The sequence below is a fragment of the Pogonomyrmex barbatus genome, unplaced genomic scaffold (assembly GCF_055798465.1).
Source record: "Pogonomyrmex barbatus isolate J1 unplaced genomic scaffold, ASM5579846v1 scaffold15, whole genome shotgun sequence".
Lineage (NCBI taxonomy): Eukaryota > Metazoa > Arthropoda > Insecta > Hymenoptera > Formicidae > Pogonomyrmex > Pogonomyrmex barbatus.
In genome coordinates this window covers 4484446-4509949 of record NW_028297111.1, presented here as the reverse complement: position 1 = coordinate 4509949, position 25504 = coordinate 4484446, and the positions used below count along the sequence as shown (strand labels likewise).

The following is a 25504-nucleotide window of genomic DNA, read 5'->3' as shown; positions in this document are numbered from 1 at the left end:
TGTGTTGTCATGAAGCAAGATCACTTTATGATGTCCTTGGCCAGTAAATGGCCTCTTTTTTTCTAATGCATCGCTCAAATTGGTCAATTGTTGTTGATAGCGGTCTGCCGTGATTGTTTCAACCGTGGTTGTAACAACTCGTAATACAATACACCTTTCCAATCCCACCAGATACAGAGCAAAATCTTTTTGGCGTGGATATTGGGCTTTGGTGTTGAAGGTTGACCAGGATCAACCCATGATTTTCTACGTTTAGGGTTATCATAAAGAATCCACTTTTCATCGTCTGTAATGATTTTGTGCAGAAAATCTTTTTTCCGGAACTTTGAAAGCAAAGTGAGTGCAGTGTCACGCTGACGATTTTTGTTGTCTTCGGACAATTCATGCGGAACCCATCTGCCTTCCTTCTGAACTTTTCCCATCGTATGTAAACATACGGAAATGGTTTGCTGCGTAACGCCAAGCTATTCTGCAAGCTCTTTTTCAGTTTGCGCAGAGTTTATATCCAGCAGTGCTTGCAATTCGTCCGTTCAATCTTTTGAGGGCGTCCAGCACGCGGTTCATCTTCAAGATTGAAATCTCCTTGGCGAAATTTTTGATACCATCTTTTATATGTAGTATGACTTCATATGCAGCACAAATCATTGCAGTGGCTTCAGCAGCATTTTTCTTCAGAAACGCGAAGTGGATGGAAAATCGAATATGCTCTTTTGTTATTGCCATCGTGAACACTACTGATTTTTGAGGTTATGTGCATCAAACGCCAAACCGTATGGCATTTTAGAAGGCCAAATGTCAACGCTTTAAAATCGCAAAAGGGAAAGATATATAAAATTTAAATTGTTATTTCGGTTGTATGAAATCTAAAGCTCAGAACTTTTTTGTACACCTAATATGTATAAGAAATCATCAATGATTGATTGATCCTTTTTGGATTTGAAGGAAAACGAAAAAACTTAAATGTCGATTTGCTCTTGAGTTGTTGTTACAATCGACCATTGCACATATAAAATCACCGACAATTTTACGTTCCATATTTTCAGATATGATTCCACATTAAAATTAAAAATTAAAAATATCTTTATAATAATATAACATCCTCGCCAGCGTGTCGTGAATTCGGGTGCGCGAACGTGCTTGTCGGTTGCCAGATTCAGTAATTAATAAAGTATTTAACTCGGTTGTTAAAAGAATGTATATTTATTTGAATCAAACCAGGTATATACACAGCGGTATGGGTTCACTGAGCGTGCTTGCTGGCGGGCGTGATGTACGGCTGGCCGTGAGGTTCTCGGTGCGCGTGAAATATGCGTGACGTGCACGAAGTGCGCGACGCGTGCGTCGGAACGAGAGATTGGCTCGTGTCGGGACTTACTGGCCGCGTCGGTGCGTGATTGGTTGAACTGTGATTCGGCGGTAGCGTTGACGGTGTATGCCGCGTTACCCGGTATTTTCGCGCGGTCGATGTGTGTTCGAATATTAGGAGCGAGAATGCTCGTTCCGTTTCGTGAAGTTTGCACGAGAGACAAGTATGCTTGTCGGGGGCCAAAAATACTCCGTCCCGTGTGCTCGTGTACTGGCGAGATTGATGAGACCGAGAGTGCTCCGTCTCGGAGTGGAAGATAGAAAAAAACGAGTGACAAATATACTTGTTGAGGACTGAGAAGACTCCGTTCCGGTTTGCTCGTATCGTTAGTAAGGAAACATTAAGACTGAGAATGCTCTGTCTCGAGGAAAGCGAAAGTCAAGTATGCTTGACGGAGACTGAGAATACTCTGTCCCGTTTTCCTCACTTTTTGCAGATATATGATGCCGGATGTCGAGTATGCTCGGCGGAGATCAGGACTGCCTGGTCTCAGTTTCCCGATATCAGTCGGAGATGTAGATAGGTCGGAGGATCGGATCGGTCTGATCTTTTTATCCTGATTCAGCCAGGTTTATATACCCGGCCGGTACGGCCAACGGTCGGTACGTTCGATAACTCGGGCGCGCGTGTCGGTCGGCATGTTCGATAGCGGACGCGGAGCCCGGTCGCACTTATGCTTAGAACGATGCGCGGGAGGCATATCGTTACAGTAAAATGTTTTCAAATTTATTATTGTCTTTATATATCAATATATAATACAACTGTTTATAAAAAAATAAAACCCATGCGATATATACCGTTTTAATTCAATATTATATTACAAAATTACGTAATCTTATGTATAATGTTCAATTGAATAATTTGATGAAAAAAAAATGACATACAAAAACTTGGCGCGCCCGGGTATTAAAACTATTTTTAATAATAACATTGAATTATGACAGACAAATAGAAAATAGTTAACTAAGATTTAATATATTTTAAAATTTTACTTATGTTCTTATAACTTCTTTCGTTTTCAATATTAACTAAATAAAATTACTGAAATATAATTAATTATTAATTAATAAAATTTTTTACATAAATAATGCAAGAAACTTGAAAGTTTATTTTATTAGATTATTATCTATAATGAACACATGTTTTAGTATTTATTAATAAATTTTTTATATTTATATTTAAATTTTTAATATTTATTAATAAATATTTATTGATAAACTTTTTTAATATTATATGTTTACATATAATGTTAAAGAAAATTATATAAATAAAAATTATGTAAAAAATTTTATTTATAAATATTTTTAAAAGTAATATTTACATTATTAATGTAAAAAGATAAACAAAGTGCAATATAATACAGTAAGTGTGTACACGTTTTAATGCGATCCGGACGCGTCAAGTTTTTATACATCGTCTTTTTTTCGTCGTTTATCATTAAATTATTCAAGTTGAACATTATACATAAGATTACGTAATTTTGTAATATAATATTGAATTAAAACGGTATGTATCGCATGGGTTTTATTTTTTTATAAACAGTTTTTTATAAACAGTTTTATAAACAGTTGTATATTGAACTTTTAAGATGATATAACTATAACTTGGCGCCATTTTTTGATATCAAATCTTTTATACAAATGATACTTATTATTAGAGTTGTGTATTATATTACATATTATTTGAACATTATACATAAGATTATGTAATTTTCTAATATAATATTGAATTAAAACAGAAAAATTCTTGGAAAGATATGTATTGAATTTTATTAAAAAGATTGAACTTTCCAGATAATGTAACTTAGCGCCACTTTTTTGATATCAAATCTTTTATACAAATGATACATGTTATTAGAAATGACTAAGATATATTATATATTATCAGTTTGTAATTTTGTAATATTTGGATTAAAATAGAAATACTTTTAAATGTAAAGATATATACTTGAGTTTTATTTTTATTATGTTTTATTTGTTTAAGAAGATATAACTGGCGCCAGTAATTGATCACTTTTAAAGAGACTAAAATAAAATAGCTGTTATTACTTGGATTGAAAGGAAAAGCTTTTAATTGATATTTATCACTTTTATATTTTAAAAGCAATTGTATATTGAACAAGATAATGTAACTTGGTACCACTTTTTTGATATCGAATCTTTTATACAAATATTAGAATTGAGTATTATATGTTATTCAAACATTAGACATAAGATTGCGTAATTTTGTAAATATAAACTTGAATAAAATAAAAAGTTCTTGGGTGCAAAAATATGAATCTTGAGTTTTATTTTTATTTTTTTTAAATAGATATATTTAAATAGATATAATTTGTGTCAGTAATTGAAAAACTTTTTTTCCCTTAAAAAGTAACATTTTTATATAATAACCTTTTACATACAAACACTGCGCGTACACTTGGCGACTTTTTTATAAAAAGTAAGTTTGTTGTGATATCATTTATTTTGTTACGTTAAATATTTTATAAATAATATATATATTTCCATTTTTTGCCACATGACTATAACATGATGATAAATCTTGTACATATAAATGTAAAAATAAAAAGGATGCAAAGATATGAATCTTATGAATTTTATTTTTATTTTTTTAAGAAGATATAATTTGTGTCAGTAATTGAAAAACTTTTTTTCCTTTAAAAAATATTTCAATCACACTAATCTTACCAGTAACATAAATTTTGTATTCCAGCAACATAAATAAGAAATGAATGTTTCAAAAGAAAAAAATATTGTGTTTTTAACATAAAACATAATCCTTTCTAAAAAAACAAATCATAATTTCATGTTTTTTACAATTTTAGAATTGATTTCTATCAAATAAATAATGAAAGAATACACGCATAAGTAAAAGGACAATGCAGAATTTATTATTTAATTTTTTTATTATTTTCGTTTAATTTAAAATAAATTTTAACGCGAAGCGTTATTTTATAAATATCAAAATTATTATATATTTTTTATTTACAATATATTATCTAATAAATAATGAAAATTTAATAAGTTCATTAAAAAAAATAAAAATTGCAATATAATTTTTATAAATATACAAAATTCTTGTGTATATATAAATATTTCATTAATTATTGATATTAATATTAAAATATATAGTTTAATATAAGAGATTATAGTTACGAATATAAATATTTTAAATTAAAGTTATAAATAAATATTTTAAAATAATTTTCATCGATTTATTTTACTAGTAATTTACTAATTTTACTTACTAGTATTTTACTAGTATTTTTATAATTATATTGAAATTAATTAATCGTATTTATCGACAAATTTAACGACAAAGGTGATTGATCAATTTCATTAGAAAATCATTAAGTTAACCGATGACGGAAATTATTTTAGAATAAACTAAACTTAAACGTTTCATTAAAAATTTAATTTTTATGTATAATTTATAATTAAATTTTTATAATATTAAAATATTTTATTTAAATTAATAGTTGTGATCTCTTATATTAAATCATATATATTAATATTAAATTTAATAAAATATTTACATGTATAAATATTTTGTATATTATATATCTTAAAAATAGGGATAATGTGATCATTTTTTTATTTTTCAAATTTTCATTCATTTTTTAAATTTTCATTCGTATTTATTTTTTTATAATTTACAACACGATCATGTACTTATATCATTTCTACAAATTGTAAAAACATGAAATTGTAATGGCTTTTATTATTTTAAGTTGTCTCAATTAATCAACTGACTAATAATTCCATTGGAATTGACAAATCGCCTTTGTCATTAAATGCGATTTAATTCCAAATCAACAAAATTATGAAATTAATCGATTTAAAATAAATTAATTTAAATGTTTCATTAAAAATTTATTTTGTATTTATTAGGTTTAATTAAATTTTAATTTTTTATTTTTATTTCTTTTTATTTATTTTTATTTTTATTTTTGCGATGATATGCGGAAAGATTGCAGAAATATGCGGAAAAATACGGGAGGATTGCAAAATAATTGCGGAAGTATGCGGAAAAATTGCGGAACTGACATAGAGATATTCGGAGAAGTTGCGGAAAGAGAGAAAATATGCAAAGAGATGCGGAATGACCGTGAAACTATATAACACTCATATTTCATTCTTCGCTTCTTCGCTAAGAGCTTCATCTCCGCCACCATGTAATGGCAAATTGCAACTGTAGCCCATACAAACAACGACGATAACAGTCATATATTTAAAATATTATAAATTTTTGAAATTTAAGGAAGATCAAATAATAAACTTTTCCTTTTAAATTTACTTTTATTAATTTTAATAATTTTAAGAATTAGAATGAATGCTTATAAATTGAATACTTTTCCTTAATATTAATATAATATTCTTAATAATATTCTTTGAAGTTAAGATAATAACAACTTTAATTTTAAAAGAATAAGTTTATATTATAATAATTAGAATTATATTAATACGTATTAAGTAAAAGAATAAGTTTTTATTAATTAGAAAATTCTTTTAATGTCTATAAATTATTTCAATTTAATTCACTTATGAATCTATCAATCAATTAATCAAATGGAATTAAATATTTATAGCTTGATAAAAAATGGTTAAAATTTAATTAAAATGAGAATAAAGAGAACTAGAAAAATTTATTACTTTAATTATAATTACTTTATTATAATTACTTTAATTATTTTATTTATTACTTTAAAATTTATATGTTTTTAGTTTATAATTTATAATTACTTCAAAGTTACTATAGCAAACTTAAATACAGATTTAAAGCATAATATTGAAGATAATATTATATTGAAGATAAGAAAATTATATAAACTTTAAATAAATTATGAACAAATACATAAATGTATTAATAATATTATTAATTTTATAGATTAATTTTATATATTTCTAGAAATTTTATATCTCACTTGAATTATTAACAGTAATTTATCTCTAATTTGGTTTCAGTTAAGTTAAATTAATTCCTAAATATTTGTAAGTTAAAAATTTAAATCAAAATTAAATATTAATTTTTTTCATTAAGTATATTAATATTAAGTATTGAATAATTTAGTTGCTCTATAAATGTATGTACTGAATTTCAATAAAATCGGCGTATTACAGCTCATATAGTTCCAAATTGTATGTTAGTTTGGTTTTAGATAAAATCTTGTCCATATTTGTAAAATATTTTAATTTTTATGTAATATCAAATAACTTTCTATTTAATTAATAAAATCCTTTTTATATCTTTATAAACTTTAACATCACTTGTGTAGGTCCATAAATCATTAATAAAAATAAAAATTTTCAAAATGAAAAATTTTAAATTAATATACAAAATTATGTTATTTAAAATTCTTTACGTCTATAGATTATTAAAATAAGATTTGAAAATATTTTTGAAATTTCAAGGTCACACCTATGCCAAAATGTTCGAACCTAAATAAATATCGAATATGAAGTCCATACGATTAAAAATATAAATTTTCAAAATGGCGGCAGAAAAGTTTTAAAAGTACAAAAGTTTTAAAGTACAAAATTTTTTAAGATTTTAGACTTTAGGTCTATAGATTATGAAAATAAAATGAAAAATGATCTTGAAAAATAATGTTGGAATTTCAAGGTCACACTTATACCAAAATCTTAGTTTTAAATAAATATATACAAATGCTGATTAAAGATAAAAATTTTCAAAATAACAGTAGATAAATTTTAAAGAAAGAGTTACGGAAGAGGTACAAAGATATATGGAAAAATTGTGGAAGAGTTGAGGAATGGTTGCGGAATAATTACGGAAATGTTGCGGAAGTGTTGTGGAAGAAATGCAAGATGTGCGAAAAGATTGTGGAAGAGTTGCGGAATAGTTGCGGAAATGTTGCGGAATAGTTGCGGAAAGGTTGCGGAAGAGTTGCGGAAGAGGTGCAAAGATGCAGAAAGATTGTGGAAGAGTTGCAGAATGGTTGCGGAATAATTACGGAAATGTTGCGGAAGTGTTGTGGAAGAGATGCAAAGACGGAAAGATTGTGGAACAGTTGCGAAATGATTGCGGAGGATTGCGAAAGAAATGCAAAGATGTGCGGAAAGATTGTGAAATAATTGCGGAATGGTTACGGAAATATTGCGAAAGTGTTGCGGAGGAAGTGCAAAGATATGTGAAAAGATTGTGGAAGAGTTGCGGAATGATTGCGGAAGAGTTGCGAAGGAGATACAAAGTTATGCAAAAAGATAAGAGTTGCAGAATGATTCCAGAATAATTGCGGAAAGATTGCGGAAGAGGTGCAAAAATACACGGGAATTGCAGAAAAGTTACGAAAAGATTATGAGAGACTTGTGAAATGGTTGCGGAGATGTGCGGAAAGATTGCAAAAGAGTTATGAAATGCGGAGTGATCGCGGAAATATGCGGAACGGTTGTAGAATAGTTGCAAAGATATACGAAAAGGTTACGGAAGAGTTGCGGAATGGTTGTGGAAAGGTTGCGAAATAGCTGCAAAGATATGCGGGAAAATTATAAAAGAGTTGCAGAATGATTGCAGAGATATACGGAAATTGTGAGAAAATTGCAGAATAGTTGCAGAGATATGCGAAAAGATTGCGTAGATAAATTACGGAAAGGTTGCGAAATAATTGTGAAATGATCGCGGAATGATTACGGAAAAGTTGCGAAATGGATGGAGATATCTGGAGCGGTTGCAAGAAAAGAAAAAATATGTAGAGAGACTGCGAAATGACTTTGAAATTATATAACATTCATATCTCGCGTTGAGGACTTCATCGCCGCCGCCGCGTACTGGCGAAAATTGCAACCGTAGTCCATACGGAGGGCGACGATAATAATGACAATAATGACGACGTTAATAGTAAATTTCTAAGTATCGGACTTTGAATCGTAATATCTCCGCTCGACATGGAGAGGAAAACTAAAAACACTTTTATTATATAATTCGAACCTAAACTATCGATTGCGCCTATTCAGAAATTGATCGGTTCAGTCGTTACTAAGATCCAATAATCTTGATGGTCAGCAATTCGTCGGCTCGCGTAAGGAGTCACGGCCGGTCTCATCCTCCTGAAGCGCTGGCGTTCATATTTGGCGACGAGCCACGACCGTATCTCTCGATAATATAATAATATAAAAATATAATCACATGTCCACTTAACTACATGTTTCAGTTGACCATATTGTGAATAATAATGCGACGTGTGCACTTATCGCACCCGTACCAACGGGAATAGAAATGTTGCTGTCAGACTTATTTGTTTGTAGCTCAGAATTGCCGTTACCGATCGGTGGAATGAGCGAAGTCAGTACAGGGGAATGCGCCACTCCACAAAATAAAACTTGAAGACCCCAAGCACGTTTCCCGCGGGCACTCCCCTCCAATTGGGACGAAAAATTCAGAAGGATGTCAATCAGACAGAAAGGAGGCTAAGAATCTCGGTCGGAGATTGCTGCATACGCTACTGCACTTAAGTTTCCTGCGAGGACCTCCCGCGGTTGATTAGAGCTACGCGATTAGCCAATTTTCGGCTGATGCCAAAGCGATCCAAAAGACTGCGAAATAAGGGTAGCAATTGCTTGGACGCGTCTCGCGAAGGCGCGAAAAATCACTTTTCATGATGCGAGCGAGGGCAGAGGACATAGGATTCCGGGACCGACAAGCTGCCGAGAGTGAAAACTGCGTAGTTGGTGGAGCCAGGCTTAATTGTGTAAAGCCGCTAATTCCGTCATCTTGTTATTGTCGAGTCGTGCGAGTGTGATGATGCCAGTGTTGCGAAGTGAATGATTGAGAGTTAGTGTGTCCCGAAATAAGTGCCGGTGCCTGTGATAGTTGTGTCGGCCGTCCGACCGTGAAAGAAGTTCGGGGCAACGTTCCGCCTCCCCCCCAGCGGCCACAATAAGTCACCTTCGTTATCGTTATCTTTTGCTGTGCATTATACTTTTCTTTTCCGCTTACGCGAGCATTGATTGGCTATGTCGCGAAACGATGTTTCGTTGCGGTTGCGGTTCACTATTTATTGCCGTCCGTAATCACACGTACGTAGTATCGCTTGATCTTGTAGTTAATTATTAATTTCTTTCTCTATCTTGTCGCGTTGAATCTTTTTTCCGATCGCGAGCCTTATCTGTTGTATCCTCTCGCACGCGTGCTGTTGCTCGCTCAGAATTGCGGTTCGCTTATTGCCACTTTATCTGCATCTAATACCGCTTGCATGCTTAACATTTAGCATAATCAATCTCGGTGGAGACCGCCCGTTCGTAAGCTCGTCATAGCGAATTGCCGCGAGAGAATCATAATCGAGTTGCCGTGAATATTGTTGCCGGTTTCGAGACTACCGATCATCGATGTGTGCTTCGCGCAATCTTCGGGTCAGTTGCGTGCCGCGTTGTCCGCGCGGAACAGGATTTACGTCGCAAACTCGTCACGAAATTGTATTGATAAATTACTTAAATAAAATTGTTAATTGTTACTCGACTCGTTGTTAATTATTTATTGATCTCTCTCTCTTTTTTCTCAGAACAGGTGCCCTGAAAATCAAACCCCTCTATCAAGTAATTATTGAGCAGCCATGCGTTTCGTCATCGCGCACCGCGCTCCGGTTTGCATACGAGAACAATTAAAGTATCGCATTATCGTGGCACGTACCGAGTACCTGGCGCCCAACGAATTTGAATTAATAATCAGCGGACTGATGGGAATGTTGCCGTAGTGCCGATTTAACGACCAGCAGGGCTTTCGCAAATTAAAGCTCACGGCGGTGTCTGACGAACCGGAGAGGATGGGTGTGCGTATTTAGGCCGCGTAATCGATTGCGAGATCGGCGATTGACAAATTTAGGGTAGCAGTCGCAATACAAAAAAAAATTAATTAATGAAATGAATATGAAATTTTAATAACACATATATACAGAAAGTTTGAGACCTCGCGTGACAACCATAATGGCAAATTCCTAAAAGATTATTTCAAAATGATTCCTAATACTAAAATGCTAATTATAACAGTTTTAAATAAAATATATGTAAATTTAATTGTTAAGCTACCTGAAATTTGCACGCTCAGACATTATAAATTATTATTAAATTACAGATGTCAACATTTCAGAAAAAATGTTGAACATTTAAGAAGTATACATATTAATCTAAGATCAAAATTCCGAAGTTTTATAATGTTTAAATGTCTAATTAATTTTTTAAATCCATCTTTTAATCTAACTAATATTATGTTCATGCACCTAACTAAAACTATTTTACTTCCTTCAGCTTTTCTTTAATAAATTTAATTAATTTAGTTCTTTCATAAAGAATCCCGCATATTTATATGAAAAAATGATTTCGGTCAAATTGGTTGAAATTAAAATATGTTTTAGTTTAGGTAGTGCTGATCAAAAGTTTCAAAACAAAAAATCCAAATATCAATATTATAAAAGATACGATCATTTGAAATGTGTGCTATTGGAGTTTAACTCATTAAAGCCCATGCCTAGATCAATAAGGATAGATAAAAAATAACTATTGGAAATAGAGCCGGAGCATAAACAGACATTTGTGACATTACAATCATATTGTAAAAGTCAAGTTTGCAACTAATTGTTATAAATAAATTATTAAAAATTGATTGTATAGGAAAACTAATTACGCTAATCGATTGTACAGGAAAAGTTACTAAAGAAATACGTATAACTCCTTCTTAACTCATTCTTTGTTTAGGCAAAAAAATAATAAACGGTATTTATTAAAATTCATTTCTGCCCATGATCAGACCAGCAAGAATAAAAAAATAATTATTGAAAATAGGATTGGAGCATAAAAACATTTCTGACATAAAAAGCACATTGTAAAAATCAATTTTGCAACTAATTGTTATAAACAAATTTTTAAAAATTGATTGTAGAAAAAACTGATACTAATCGATTCTACGAGAAAAATTATTAAAGAACCATAATTCTTTCTTAAATTCTTTGTTTATTTAAAAACTTATTTGTTTATAACAATTAGTTGCAAAATTGATTTGTATGTACAGTGTGCTTTTTATGTCAGAAATGTTTTTATGCTCCAATTCTATTTTCAAATTTTTTCTTAGATTTTCTCAAAATTAATGCAGTTTAAAGCTTTTTATTATAGTTTCGATTTTGATAAATCGTATAATTTATTTTTTAATGGACTGCTGAATCTCCAGCAAGCTCTTGCCAGTCGTTTCAGGGATTAAATACATTACGTAGGGCACCGCTCCAAGTACAAAAAGTCCATAGCTCCAAAAGACAATTGTTTCCCCAGTCAAATTGACAAAAGGCTGAAAGCACTTAACGAATACAAAAGTTAATAAGGCATTGGTTGAAAAAATGCAAAGAGATGCTAAATTCTTGAGATTCGCCGGGAACATCTCTCCCAGAAGAGTGCTAGGTACTGTGGCTAAGCCGTAAGATACGAACAGATTAAAAGATAGTAACGATGTGATCGGCAACCATGTTAGTTTTTCGGGATCAAAATTCAAAGATAGAAGATAGAAGTGAAGACCAAGAGCGAGATAGGAAATAGTAACGCCAATGCTGGAAAGTATTAGAAGATTCTTTCGACCAAACTTGTCCACCACAAAAATAGCAATGAAACCAGCGACAACCGTGGAGAAACACAGCGCCATTACCACAATCGATGGAGTGATGTTCACTTTAGCATTTATAACGATGATCTCTGCATAGGCATTTATTGTAGTGAATGAGCTCGTCTGAACGAAAAGATTCAAGCCGAACAAGATCAAGATGTTTTTCAAATTCACTGGAACAAACAAAAATTAATTTATAGATTAAGATCAATTCATCAATTCTCGATCAATTCTTGATTTTTTCTATAAGATGGTAAAGATAAATTATATAGATAATAAGATTTGTTTAAATATTGAAATTTCTAATAATTTTCCTTATAAATTGCTTTAAATTTTGGAATTTTTGAGTTATCTAATTTTAGATAACTCAAATATTTAAAATTAAAATTTTGAAATATTAAATGTTTGAACAACTTCGAATCTTTAGATTTTAAGAATACTGAATTCTCAAAATGTGAAGCATATGAATTCTCTTTATAACTTCAAGTTGGAAATGAAAAAACTTGAATTTAAAAAATTTCTCGTAGGATATATAGAATTATTTAAATTTTTGGATCATTGTTTTGATTTTGTTCTCAAATTTTTTAATTTTTAATTTTGTTTTCAAAACTTATATTTATAATATATTATACATTTTAAGAGTAATTTATTCTAATTCCGGGATACCTGGTAATAAAAAGTCCTTAAATTTTGTTAAAATGCTGGTATTGGCACCATTAACAAAATCCTGGAACTCCTGCATTTTAGCTTTCATGTCAGCTTCTCGTTGGAACCACTTGAGAGATGCCTCGGCCTTATCGATATTGCCATGAAGAACATAATGATAAGGCGATTCAGGTATCAAACTGAAGAGGATCATGAAGAGAACATTCGGCACGAGACTCACATAAGCGAACATCTCCATGGACAAGTAAGGACCCATCACATTGCCCAGAAACATTCCCAAAGATGCTATGCTTACGTTGAAGGATATCTGAAGACATAACCAATATACTGTATCATGACAAATTTTTATCATGTTCAAAATTGACAAATAAGTTATTGATAAATATATTTAATTAAAAATATGATGGAAAAATAAAAAAGACATAATAAAAATTACATATTTGTGTTATTATTATTATAAAATTAGACAATATGATATGATATGATTAGACAATATTAGAAATATTTGCATTATAGTATAACATACAGAGTGTCTAAGACCATCTATACAATTCTTTTAAAATAAAATAATTTTTCAAAAATTTCAGTATTAAATAAATCAAATGCACATCGAGTAATATTTTCAACTTCCGGTTTCAATCGAAAACGATCCAGACTGGATGTTAAATTTTTTAAATGTAACATGTACTTTTTATTGCAAATTTGATTACGCAAAAATAATAAAAAACTTTTATCTTAAAAATTTTTTCTGTAAATGCGTCATGAATCTGTTAATACTTAAAATTCTGTCACTATTTCTTACAAACTAATCCTCATTAGTTTAAGAGCATAAGAAATAAATTATCAACATATTTGGAAACTTAATAACATATGATTTGTACGATAAATAAAGCAATTTGATCCTTAGACGCTGATGAAATTTTTCAAGCAACCAATATTTTCCAAAATAGAATAGATGTTTACATCACAGAAAACAATGATTAATTTGAATTTCTCATTTACACAAATACACATTCATTTACGAAACTCAAGTGTACAAGCATGCGCGCATGCAATACAGCAACAGAGTTGCTATTTATAAAAAATGGAGATTGTAATATGCAACGACGTATATTTTTTGAAAAATAATTATATATTTTCTTTACACCAATTGATTTATTTCATTATTCTGTCTATAAAAGTATTAAGATATAATTGCCAAAAAATGAATTTACGAGATATTTTATATTATATCAAATTTAAGCATATCAAATTCAAGTCTCATAACTTAAAAAGTACTTGCTAAAAGAATACTTTATTATACTGTTTTGGAAAATTCTCGAGGTAAGACACAAAAATATGTAATAAAAAGTGAGGATTTCTATTTAAAAAACAAAGTTGATTTCTATGACCTTGGCACGTCCAAGGTCAAACCAATGGTATCATCATATGTTCTCCTCATAAAACTTTTGTCTGAAACATTTTTCTCTAAAATGCACTATTTAAGGGATATATGAGGTGGTCCATTAAAATGGGACATATATAAGGTGAACTACGCAATTAGAACGAGTTGGAAGGATTTTCTCTTGTTAAAGCTAGCGGATTAAACTCAATATAAGCTAGTTTACATCTGATTATCATTATTTATAATCGGTTTTAATACGCCTTTTAAGGAGACAGATCAGTTTGACCGGCTTAAAAAACGGATTCTTTGGGCTTGAATTGCGAAATAAACATAAACGCTAGCAATTTCTGATTTGGCACTTTTTTAGTACATATTTAACTTGTTGTAGTTCAAATTTTATTAAAAATTATTAAAATTTAAAAAAGTTATAACAATTTGCGTGAAAAGTGATTTTGATTGCGCCGGGAAACAATGTACATGATTCCATCATTTTGATAGATCTGAAACAAAAAAAATCGATTTGTTTAATAAACTGTAGAGTATTCTTTATTGCGTGATGGAGCCTTTTTTCATTTTTTTTGAAAATTGAGAAAAATATGAATGTTTAAATTTTTACTTTTTTCGATACTCTAATTGTTATTATATTTTGATATATTTGAATATTAAAAATGTTATCAACAAAGATAATCTCCGTTACGCGATAACTACTGTTTTTCTGAATATGTAGTTCAAATGGTTTTAAATGAATCCATCAATTAAGTGAATCCATCATTACAGCTTGAAACAGCGTGTACATCGTCTTGAAAAACATGGTTTTGAGAAAAACGCGTTTAAAATCTGATAACTTGATATCATGTAGTTTTTTGCGTCTTACCATCGATCACCTATACCTGCATACGATAGACCTCCTTCTTCATAAATGCAGCATCCTCCAAGGCTGCTCTGCTCCTTCGTCGCTCGATTCGACCTTCTTTAGATGCTACAAACATCTGCATCTCACTTTTGAAGACGTGTGCGTCGTCAAATTGCTCCGCCAATGCAGCTGAATTCGGAACAATAATTGCTCATCGTATGCATCATTAAAAGTATGCTTGTGTAGCCTTTATTAAAAACGTTAGCTGCAATATATATATAGCAATTTCTATGGTTTTAATGCCGTTAAATATTTGTTTCAGTGCAAACGGCCAAATCAATCAGAATTTAGACTTTCACGATTGTTTTGCGTAAAGCCTCCCAAACAGCGGTGTAACAAATCGTCCTTGCTTAATTCTTTATATATAGGAATAATAGCTTTAATAACAATATCAGACAATACTTGTTTATGTATATATTCGTCAAATTTATTGTCAACCTTTGCTTTCTGTCACATACACCAACTATCTAATCCAAACAATTATCATCAATTATCGTCGTTGCGGATTTTCGTCAGTGGAAGATTTATGTTACAAAGTAGTTCAGATTGCTTCCTTCATACCATTTACGGAATCTTTATTTTTCCTAATAGCCAATCCATAGTATACACTGAGTTCGTCGATTAGATTTCCTGTGAGCTTTCCTTTTTCGCCAAGTCCTTTTTGCGTCTTTTTTTATTTTACGAAATCGCGCATTCATCTATTTCTGAATATGACCAACGCATTCCTTTTTTATAATAATATGTTCATCAAAAGGTTGCGATTCAACGATGTTTTTGAATGTCTTATTATCACCGTCACCAATATAAGATAAATATTTCACGCTATGTAAATCTTCGGATCTCGCGAACATTTCTGCTCTATCTACTTCCATTTTTCCCGCACTTCCTTTGTGATTGATGGAGAATATACATGTTTATGTTTCGAGAATATACATGTGTATATATACATGTATATACATACATATATATTGTGACGGTCCCCCGCTCACACAACGAATACCTAGCAGAAACATACACGAAAAAGAACCGTGGCCCGCATGGCGCAGTGGTAGCGCTCGAGACTCATACACCTGAGGACCTAGGTTCGAATCCCACCGCGGCCAACATCTTTTTTCCGTCATCAAAATTCTTCATATCGTGGACAACGCTCCTCCAACACCAAGCCGCCACAATATATATATATATATATATATATATATATATATATATATATATTGTAGTATGTATATATGTGTGTATCATTGAATTGTTGAAGTATTATTCTAAACACGTTATTTGCGATAAATATCATCACATGCCTCTGTAGTCGAAAGGATAAGATGCCTGCCCTGTAAGCAGGAGATCCAGATTCGAGAGAATAGGACCATCATCTCTCTGGAGTACCGGTCGTGGGGATTCGAAAGAATATATGTATATATGTATATTGTAATATACGTATATATATGTATATATTATATATCATTGTATTGTTGACGTGTTATTCTAAATACGTTATTTGCGATAAACATTATCACATGCCTCGGTAATCGAAGGGATAAGATGCCTGTCCGGTAAGCAGAAGATCCAGGTTCGATTCCTGGCTGAAGTGATATTTTTCGCAAAAATAATTACGGATTTTTATGACTAGTTCGTGGTCGGGCCTCGTTGTGGCACACGCTCTCTCTTCTTATCTCTTCTTTTTTAAAACTAAGATCAAATATAATTATTTAGATAATAAAATGATGAAATGAAATGAATGATGGAACATTCGTTTATATGTGATTCTTTCCATGTGTTATATTCATTTGTGTCCATTTTGTCAATCCAATATTAGCATTGTTGCAATACAATGATTTGATAATTAGATCTATTATTTTTCTAGAATAATGTCTAATTAATGTTACAACATCTTGTAAAGACGAAAAACCTCTTTTCCTCCATATTCCATCTCCGGAAATTATTAGGCCTGTCGATTCGAATATATTTTCTGCATTTGCCGTCAATCGTTTCTTTATTAATGAAATTAAATGGCCAAAAATATGCTGATTTTTTATCCCAACAATTGCTAACATTATTAGGGAAAGTGTTATTAAAAACTCGTACACAGATGTGATTTCAACATGGTTGTCCGGCTCATAATGTACGTGTTGCACGTGCAGTTTTACACAAAATATTTCCGAATTATTGTCTTGTCTTTTCTTTTCACCAATAATTTCGGAGAAATTTTGACTGGATAGAGAATAAACTTCGTTTTTCAATTTTGTTATGTTTGTGACTTCGAATGGCTTTGAGTATTTATAGTCATTGTATTCGTGTTGAGGTAACCTACAATCGTAGGTATTCGAAATTGGACAGTTCCATTTCGAAAAGTGAAGATGACCTTTATATTTTTTTAGTGCCTTCACCTAGAAAAAAACTAGCATGACCAAAATGTGTCCCCCGCGACATCTTTCCACTTTCATTTGAAACATTTTTTATCATTAAAAATAAGTGAAATATTCAAGGTGTTCGATTTTCACATGATATAATATTAAATGTATATGTATATATGTTTAAATGAAAGTGGAAGGGTGTCGAGGGGGATACATTTTGGTCAGACTAGTTTTTTCTAGGTGGAGGCGCTAAAAAGATATAAAGGTCAACTTCACTTTTTTAAATGGAACTGCCCAATTTAATATTATACCATGTGAATTTAAATCGAACACCTTGAATATTTACATGATATATATATATATATATATATATATATAAAATATATATAGGTGTTCGATTTAAATCCACATGGTATAATATTAAATTGGGCAGTTCCATTTAAAAAAGTGAAGGTGACTTTTATTTAAGATATATATATATATATATATCTATATCTTAAATTTATTAAAGCTTTTGTTGGTTCATAGCCATCTTGAATTATAATTATAATTCATATTTTACAAAGATATAATCTAATGAACAAAACGAAGATAGAGGTTATTATATATTTATATAAAAATTTTTATTAATTGATTATAAAAAGCTATATTTTTGCAAATAATAAGTACAGGCGATAAAATATTTATTTTTCACAAAAAAATTATATGAACTGAAATAATATTTACAAGAAAAAGTTTATTAATTTTTATTGTAAACATGTATGGTCACAGTTTATGATTTAATTTTTAACCGACCTTTTATTAATTTTTTAAATATTATATTAAAGTATTGAATATCGTCTATTATATGATCTTATAGTATATGATCTTATATTATATGATCTTATGTGTATGATCTTATAACAAAGTGCATTTTTGCGCTTTGTTCCGATAGCGCTATGCTCCTTATATCGCGCCGCCAAACTAGAATGCTTCTCATTCCACATCAAGTACCGTGCTGTAATACACAAGCGAGCATCTCGCACCGCGCCATTACCATACCTCCGAACATCTTTCCTTTTCCCTCGCTCCGAATCCGAATCAGTTACCTCCACTCCGATCGTTCTCTCCGAATCTTAATTGTCTAAAACCAATTATTTGCCGATATTTTTTCCGCTTCTGTGGAGGGAAATCTTTATCCGAAATTCGAGGCCAATCCGATTCCGTCCGAAATACCAAAGTCTCGTATAAGCAAAAAGCTCAGAAAGATCCTTTCTATTTCATCTGTCCCATCTTTTCGTTCTCGGATTCTCGAAAAGCAACATCTTGCAAGAGAGTAAGCCTAAAAAAGCCAACATCCCGAATCATAACCAAAAAGTACTGAAATGCTCTTCAGCACGGCCAAGCACGCTCGACGAAGGCATATCATCATCTCTATGCCTCTCAAGTGGGCACAGGAGCGCGGAAATGTCTGCATCGCCATATACATATCGGCATTTGGACTTCGATCAATTTAATGAGCTGCCATTAGCGATTTTCCAATTTCTCCAAATAAATAATTCTTAGGCGGGGTTTGTAATAGATCGCAAAGTCGCAATAGCAGTCGTTATTAGTTGAAACGGCCAATCAGAACGCTTTGATTGACTATCGCGAGTATGTTATGACCGCTATTACGACCTTGCGACCTTACTGTAGATCCAGCCTTATAAAATATTTATCAAATCCGAATCAAAAACTGGACCGAAAATTGGATCGAAAACCGAAAAAAAATTTTCGATTTGGTTACGGTTCCGGTCCATCAGGCTGCTCAATATTCAGTCCGGTTTTCAGTTTCGGTCCAACTGAAATAACAGTTATAATCCGGTTATCAGTTTCGGTTTCGGTCCCTGATCAAAACCAAGCAACAATAACAATAACAATAATGATTGAGTTTAAATGTAATATTGGAAATCTTTAACTCTTTAAATCTTTAATTACACGAACGACTTAAATTTACGATCGAAATAGAAATTAATCGTTGTCTTAGCTTCCTTAATGTCCTGATCATCATTGAGAATGACAGGATCAAGATCTATTCGATTGCTTCTATAAACCCACCTTTTCTGGGAGATATTTTTACATTATACCTACTTTTACATTATAATTCACACCATCTCTTGGAGGGTATAAAAAAGATATTATTTATGGCATAGTTGACAAAGTAATGATCACATGGCCGGTTGTCACATCCATCCATGTTTCCATCCAATTTCAATTCAAGAACTTACGAGAATCAATAAATATTCTATTGAACAATAGTTATCCTTTAGATTTTATTATGAAAAGAATTAGGAATAGATTAAAATACCTTTTTTATAAGAAACCAAATTTTAAAGATAAAGAAGAAAACCTGGGACTACCAAAAAAAAATTTTTTTATAGTTCTTTACGATCGCAACATCTCCGAGAGCTTCCCATCGCTGACCAGAAAATTTGATGTTAGGATTGCTTTTTTCATGTCAAATACTTTAAAAAGATTCATTACCACGGGCAAAGGCAAATTAAATCGACTGGTGATGTAGTTTATAAAATTAGTTGCAATGACTGCGAGGTCATGTATGTATGTAGGACAAACAAAAAGACAATTGAAGATGAGATTCCATGAACACATTACCGACATTAATAAAAAAAGTGGCACTCCCTCCGCGGTTTCTATGCACCGGTCTTCCCAAAATCATTCATTCGATTGGGAGAAAGCCAAAATTTTGAACAAGAAATCTTACTTTACAAAGAGACTTGTTTCTGAAATGGTGCATATTAAAAAGCAATCACAAGGCCTGAACAAACAAAGCGATACGGACTTACTCTCCGAATTGTATCTCTCTATCCTGAACTCCTTCCCCGAGTCTTAATTCTCTTCCTTCAAATCTTTATATTCTCCTTAATTTTATCTTCTTCTGTTCCCCTCCCTATGTTACGTCCGGGGGACTTCACGAATTCTTCTCTTTCGGAAAAAGATAACGGTTGCTAATCGGGAAACGAAGTGCTTCGAGCGATTTAGAAAGATCCTGAACAAATATACAAAAATTCCTTTCGAGACACATCTCGCCATTAAAAAAGAAATAATTCTTTGTGGAAAACAGCTTTGTCGGCGCCGAAAGATTTATAACATACTAATAAAATTCGAAATATTAATAAAATCAAATTTCTAACGCATGAGAAACGCGCCGGGATCGTTCGAGGGCGACACTCCTCAAACTGGTGGGGAAACTAAGGAAATGCCAATCAAGAGGAAGCGATTAGCGGCCGTTGGCGGGCACACCAATGAATAATTGAGGGTGTGGAATGGCGAATGAAATTTTCACTAACTAATTCCGTCATTCGCCAGGAAATCCGGAAACATAAAAACAACTACAATCCACAGAACGCTGCTTCTCTCCTTCCCTTATATTCACAATTTTTCTAAACTATCATTCGACAGCCAACACAGAAATTCAATCATGCCCTCAGATATTCCCACCCTTCCGGAACCTTTTATAAACCGCGAGTTGGAGCGGATCGCTCTCTCTTCTCTTCATTTTACACCTCCACAGACAGGACCCTTTGAAGCTGTTAGCGAAATATATTTTCAGTTAGAATCTGTGTGCGAAACTTCAATTCCGTGTGATTCACGATCCAGCCAAGTCACCCCAGCTCTCGTCCATCACCTGCGCCCCGCCACAACAAAAGTAAGTTCGTCTTTATCATTCTTTTCTGCGGTTAACTGGCTGTTTGGTTCGCAATCTTAACTTAATTGTTTCCTTAAATCACCCCCCACATTCCAAATTGGCAAGCCGCCGACTGACTCGGTGAAGCTGCCTTTCCCCGGCTCCTCAACATTCTAAATTGGCAAGCCGCCGATTGACTCGGTGAAGCTGCCCTACCACGATTCCTCAATTCTTTTACCTCTCTCAAACTCACTCTCTCTCTAACTTAACTCTTACATTTATCATAGTGAACCAAACGAAAGCAACGGCCATCCCGAACAAAGCGGACATTGCGACATCGTCGGGAGAAATATAACAAGCGGATTCGTCGTGAAACCGAACACACCGGGGAATTCGCGGAGCAATTGATCAAAATAGAACCTAAGCTTGCGAATATCTCATTACAAGAGTACGCCACCGCCTTCCGCTCCGCGGCAGAATTCAAAAACCAGTGCACTCTAGAGAACTTCGACGAGGAGAAGTTCTACTATCTCGTCCGCCAATTTCCTCAATCTCCCACACATCCACCACTGGGAGTTTTCTACATAAAACGAAAATTCAAGCCCAACAACGAGTTTTGGGAAGAAATTTCGAAACATCAACCTCACGACACCATCTCTATGTACATTTCCCGTGACCCTCTTCCCTATCTCGTTCCCGTTCAAAGCTTTCCGCAGCGTTCACCCTAATCCTCCGCCACACCTTCAACTCGATCCCGTTGACATGCTGGCCATAACCAACTTTTTGCCAATTAGAGCAATTGGGAATTTAGAGATAAGCGGATTTCTCAAACATATAAGTTTTTTTTTTATGTAAACGAAAGTTATGTAAACGAAAGTTTTTCATGAAACGAAAGTATTCAAATGTACACTCCAATATTTGTGTTCACTTGCTATTACGTAGGAACGTAGAGTTAAGATGTTTGTATTTCTTTTTTTTATTATTAAATCATAGTTGACCCGAATTACGTTTCAATTTATTTTAAAAAAAATCTCGACCCCGAATCATTCTCAAGCACCTGAAGATCGCACGACCATTCCTGGTTGAAGAGATTCGGTTCTCTGACCTAAAACGGATCACCGACCGCGCTAGCGCACGTAAAGGTTATAATGTTACCGACATTGAGCTGTTCCCTGTGCTCTTAGGGCGCGTTCGACTCGCGGATCGACCCCACAACGTCGATCCGGGAGAGCAAAAACAGTTCCGTGCGTCCACCCGAGTTCCTCCTCCAAAGGTATTATCTCTCCTCTCGAACCTCGGATGTAACACTATCTTTCCTTTTGTTTTTCGTTTGTTTCCTTCTTTATTCTCACCCTCACAATTGCCTTGACCACTCTTGAAAGCGGACCATTTGATTTATACACCTTTTTCGACTGATTACAAGGTACAACCAATTTTTTATTGATGTTCACATTCATCATTTCTGTTAACTTATCTATCTTAACGCGATCATTATTCAAAGCATTTCGTAATTAGCCTTCAGTTTTTATATTGTTATTATCTTTACTGTTTATTCCGTTTGACATTTCAAATCATCTAACTTAATGACTCATTTTTACATCGAATTTATTTTCTCAATCTGGTTTTTAAATTAATTATTTTTTGGGAAACTTTTCTAGCTTACAAATGATTTCTAATTACGCAAATGATCCTAAGCAGACTTCTTCTCGGAATTCTGATTACTCTTATGACTTTGCTTTTAATTCAAATGAATGTACATTCATGACTACCAATAATTGTTCCAATTTACATCGGATGATGCAACAACGCCTTCATACATTGAAAACAAGGCGCTACTTTTTCTTTGTTTGTTTCTCTTCAAGGCGCTACTCTTTCTTTGTTTCTACGAAACAAAGTTTAATTATGACATAGCGAATTGCGAATATCATATTGAATTGTTATACTGATGAAGACCATCTTAAAGGTTGAAACTTTAATGTTATTATTTATATTATTGTTATTACTTATTTTCAATATACGAGGGTCGTCCGATAAGTCAGGTAAATTTTTGCGAGATAGCGCCATAATGAACTGTGTAGTATATGCAGCATATAGTCAGGAAGTAACACTATTCAAATTGCCTCATACCAAGTTCAGCCAAAAGCGACGCTTAGTTTACATGTGGCAGACGTTAGAAGTGAGCAGCAGTTGTAAAAATGGAGAAAGACGAATTCCGTGCAGTGATTAAACATGTTTATTTAAAGAAGTGGACGGCTGCGCAGATTAAAGCCGAATTGGACGAAGTTTATGGGGACTGCAGCGTTGAAGACCGTTTATTTTTGGATTAACGAATTCAAAAGAGATTGGACATCAACCAAAGATGAAGCGCGCCCCGGACGTCCAGTTAAAGTTACTACGCCAAAAATGATTGAAAATATCTATTGTATCATCATGAAAGATCGTCGAATGAAGGTGCGTGACATAACTGAGAGTATAGGCATCTCAGTAGATAGGATGCATAATATCTTGCACAAAAAATTAGAAATGAAAAAGCTTTGTGCACGATGGGTGCCGCGATTGCTGACCATCGATCAAAAACGCATGCGACATTTCGCAGCAGTGCTTGTCGATGTTTAAGCGCAATCCACAAGACTTTGGCATCGATTCGTGACCGTAGACAAGACTTGGATCCATCACTATTCATCCGAATCAAAATAACAGTCGAAGCAGTGGACAGCGCCTGGTAAATGTGCGCCGAAGAAGGCGAAGACTGTTTTGTCGGTCAGGAAGATAATGGCCACTGTTTTTGGGGATTCCCAAGGAATCATCTTTATTGACTACTTAGAAGGGTCAAACAGGAGCATTTTATTCTACACTTCTGAGTCATTTGTACGAAGAGCTGCAAACGAAACGGCGAGATTGGCGCGCAAAAAAGTCATTTTTCACCATGACAATGCTCCGGCTCACACTTCCACAGTCGCAATGGCAAAATTGCATGAATTAAGATTCGAACTGCTCCATCCATCCCATTTTCCTGATTTGGCCCCTTGTGACTTCTTTCTATTCCCAATCCTCAAGATTTGATTCGGGGAAAAGAAATTTTCGTCCGATAAAGAGGTCATCATTGCTGTGGATGCGTATTTTGAAGGCCTCGAGACTGCCTACTTTTCCGAAGGGATCAAAAAATTGGAACACCGCTGAACTAAGTGTGTAGAACTCCAAGGAGACATCGAAAAGTGAAAAAGAATTTTCCAGAAAATAGATGATTTTATTGCTTTTTTACCTGATTTATCGAACGACCCTCATATAAACATCAATCGATAGCAAGCTTGGCTCGTACAGTCCAATTTATTTTACACTTAGATTTTACATCTTCCGAGCTTCACAATCTTAATCTGTAATAATAATTGAATATCATATTGATCATAAATATTTTATTAACGATAATTGATACAAAAAATTTCTTTTGAGAGCAAAAAATCCGTAAGTTTCAATATACTTAATTTTAATTGTAATAGAACTTTCCCAGTACGTCACATATTATAGTTATAATATGATAAAATATATGAGAACAGTCTTTTTGCAGCTTTAACTGCAAAGGAGGATGTTAAAAAGTGGCCAATTTTCGTCTCCAAAGTAAAAGGATAATGTTTTTTATAGATTTTGACCTCCTGAATACAAAAAAATTATTAAGAAGTTGGTAGTGTTTGGGCATCATCTTTAAAATTGAGCTAGAATACGATATATTTAAAGAAATTCGAATAATGTATATAGCTATTACAAAGCTACTACTATGCATTTGTGCGAGAGAGGAAGAGAGCAAAGGAAGAAGTAGGTGTGTGTGTGTGTGTGTGTGTGTGTGTGTGTGTGTGTGTGTGTATGTGTGTGTGTGTGTGTGTGTGTGTGTGTGTGTGTGTGTGTGTGTGTGATGGACTTGATAAGAGAGGGAAGTTTATCGTAGGTTTAATTTGGTTGAATTAATAAAATATTCTTAAGAATTTATTTTATTTTCTTAATACTTTAAAGAAAGCCCGAAATAATTTAATATTTAATAACCTGCTTTATCGTTTTACTTTATCGTTTTACAGAACTTTATCGTTTTATAGAAAAAAAGATTAAACCTGAAAAATATAAAATAGAAAAAAATAGAAATATATAAAACATAAAGGAATTAAAAGTGCAAAATACAAAAAAAGTAATAAAATACATAAATACAAAAAAATACAAAAAATAAAATATTTCGTCGCATCCTGCTTATATAATAGTCACGAGTTTGGTAGAGAACAAGATAAGAAGCAAAAAGTTAACGAGTTCATTTGTTTTCTTTAGCTTATAAAACGATAAAAGTTCAGGTTATTAAATATTAATATTAAATAAATTCGGATTTCCTGTAAAAGTTATAACGAAGCGCTCTGCTTCGCACTAATACAATTTCATCAACAAGGACCACCGGCCACTAAACGGAGTGCGACGTGATGTTGCAAATTGGCGCTTGCGTCAATTTTTAATTTTTCATAGATTCTCCGAAATATTTCAGAGAATCCGTGAGCGAGTTCGGCGAATTCGTGGGTGTTTACACGGA

The 25504-nt window shown here is 32.7% G+C and overlaps 1 protein-coding gene and 1 pseudogene across 3 annotated transcripts in view; both read right to left on the bottom strand.

Annotated features, from left to right (window-relative positions):
- Positions 1 to 5644: 5644 nt before the first annotated feature.
- Positions 5645 to 25504, bottom strand: part of LOC105426559 (facilitated trehalose transporter Tret1) — a 31322-nt gene continuing 11462 nt past the window's right edge. For all 3 annotated transcript variants that reach the window (XM_089073444.1, XM_089073443.1, XM_011637853.3), the window contains 2 exons: positions 12632 to 12938; positions 5645 to 12138 (listed from right to left, as the gene is read on the bottom strand). In XM_089073444.1, coding sequence (XP_088929570.1) covers positions 11513 to 12138; positions 12632 to 12938 — 933 coding nt within the window. In that variant the 3' untranslated portion in view covers positions 5645 to 11512. The remainder of the gene's footprint in view (positions 12139 to 12631; positions 12939 to 25504) is intronic.
- LOC148937282 (uncharacterized) lies at positions 14900 to 17568 on the bottom strand (annotated as a pseudogene).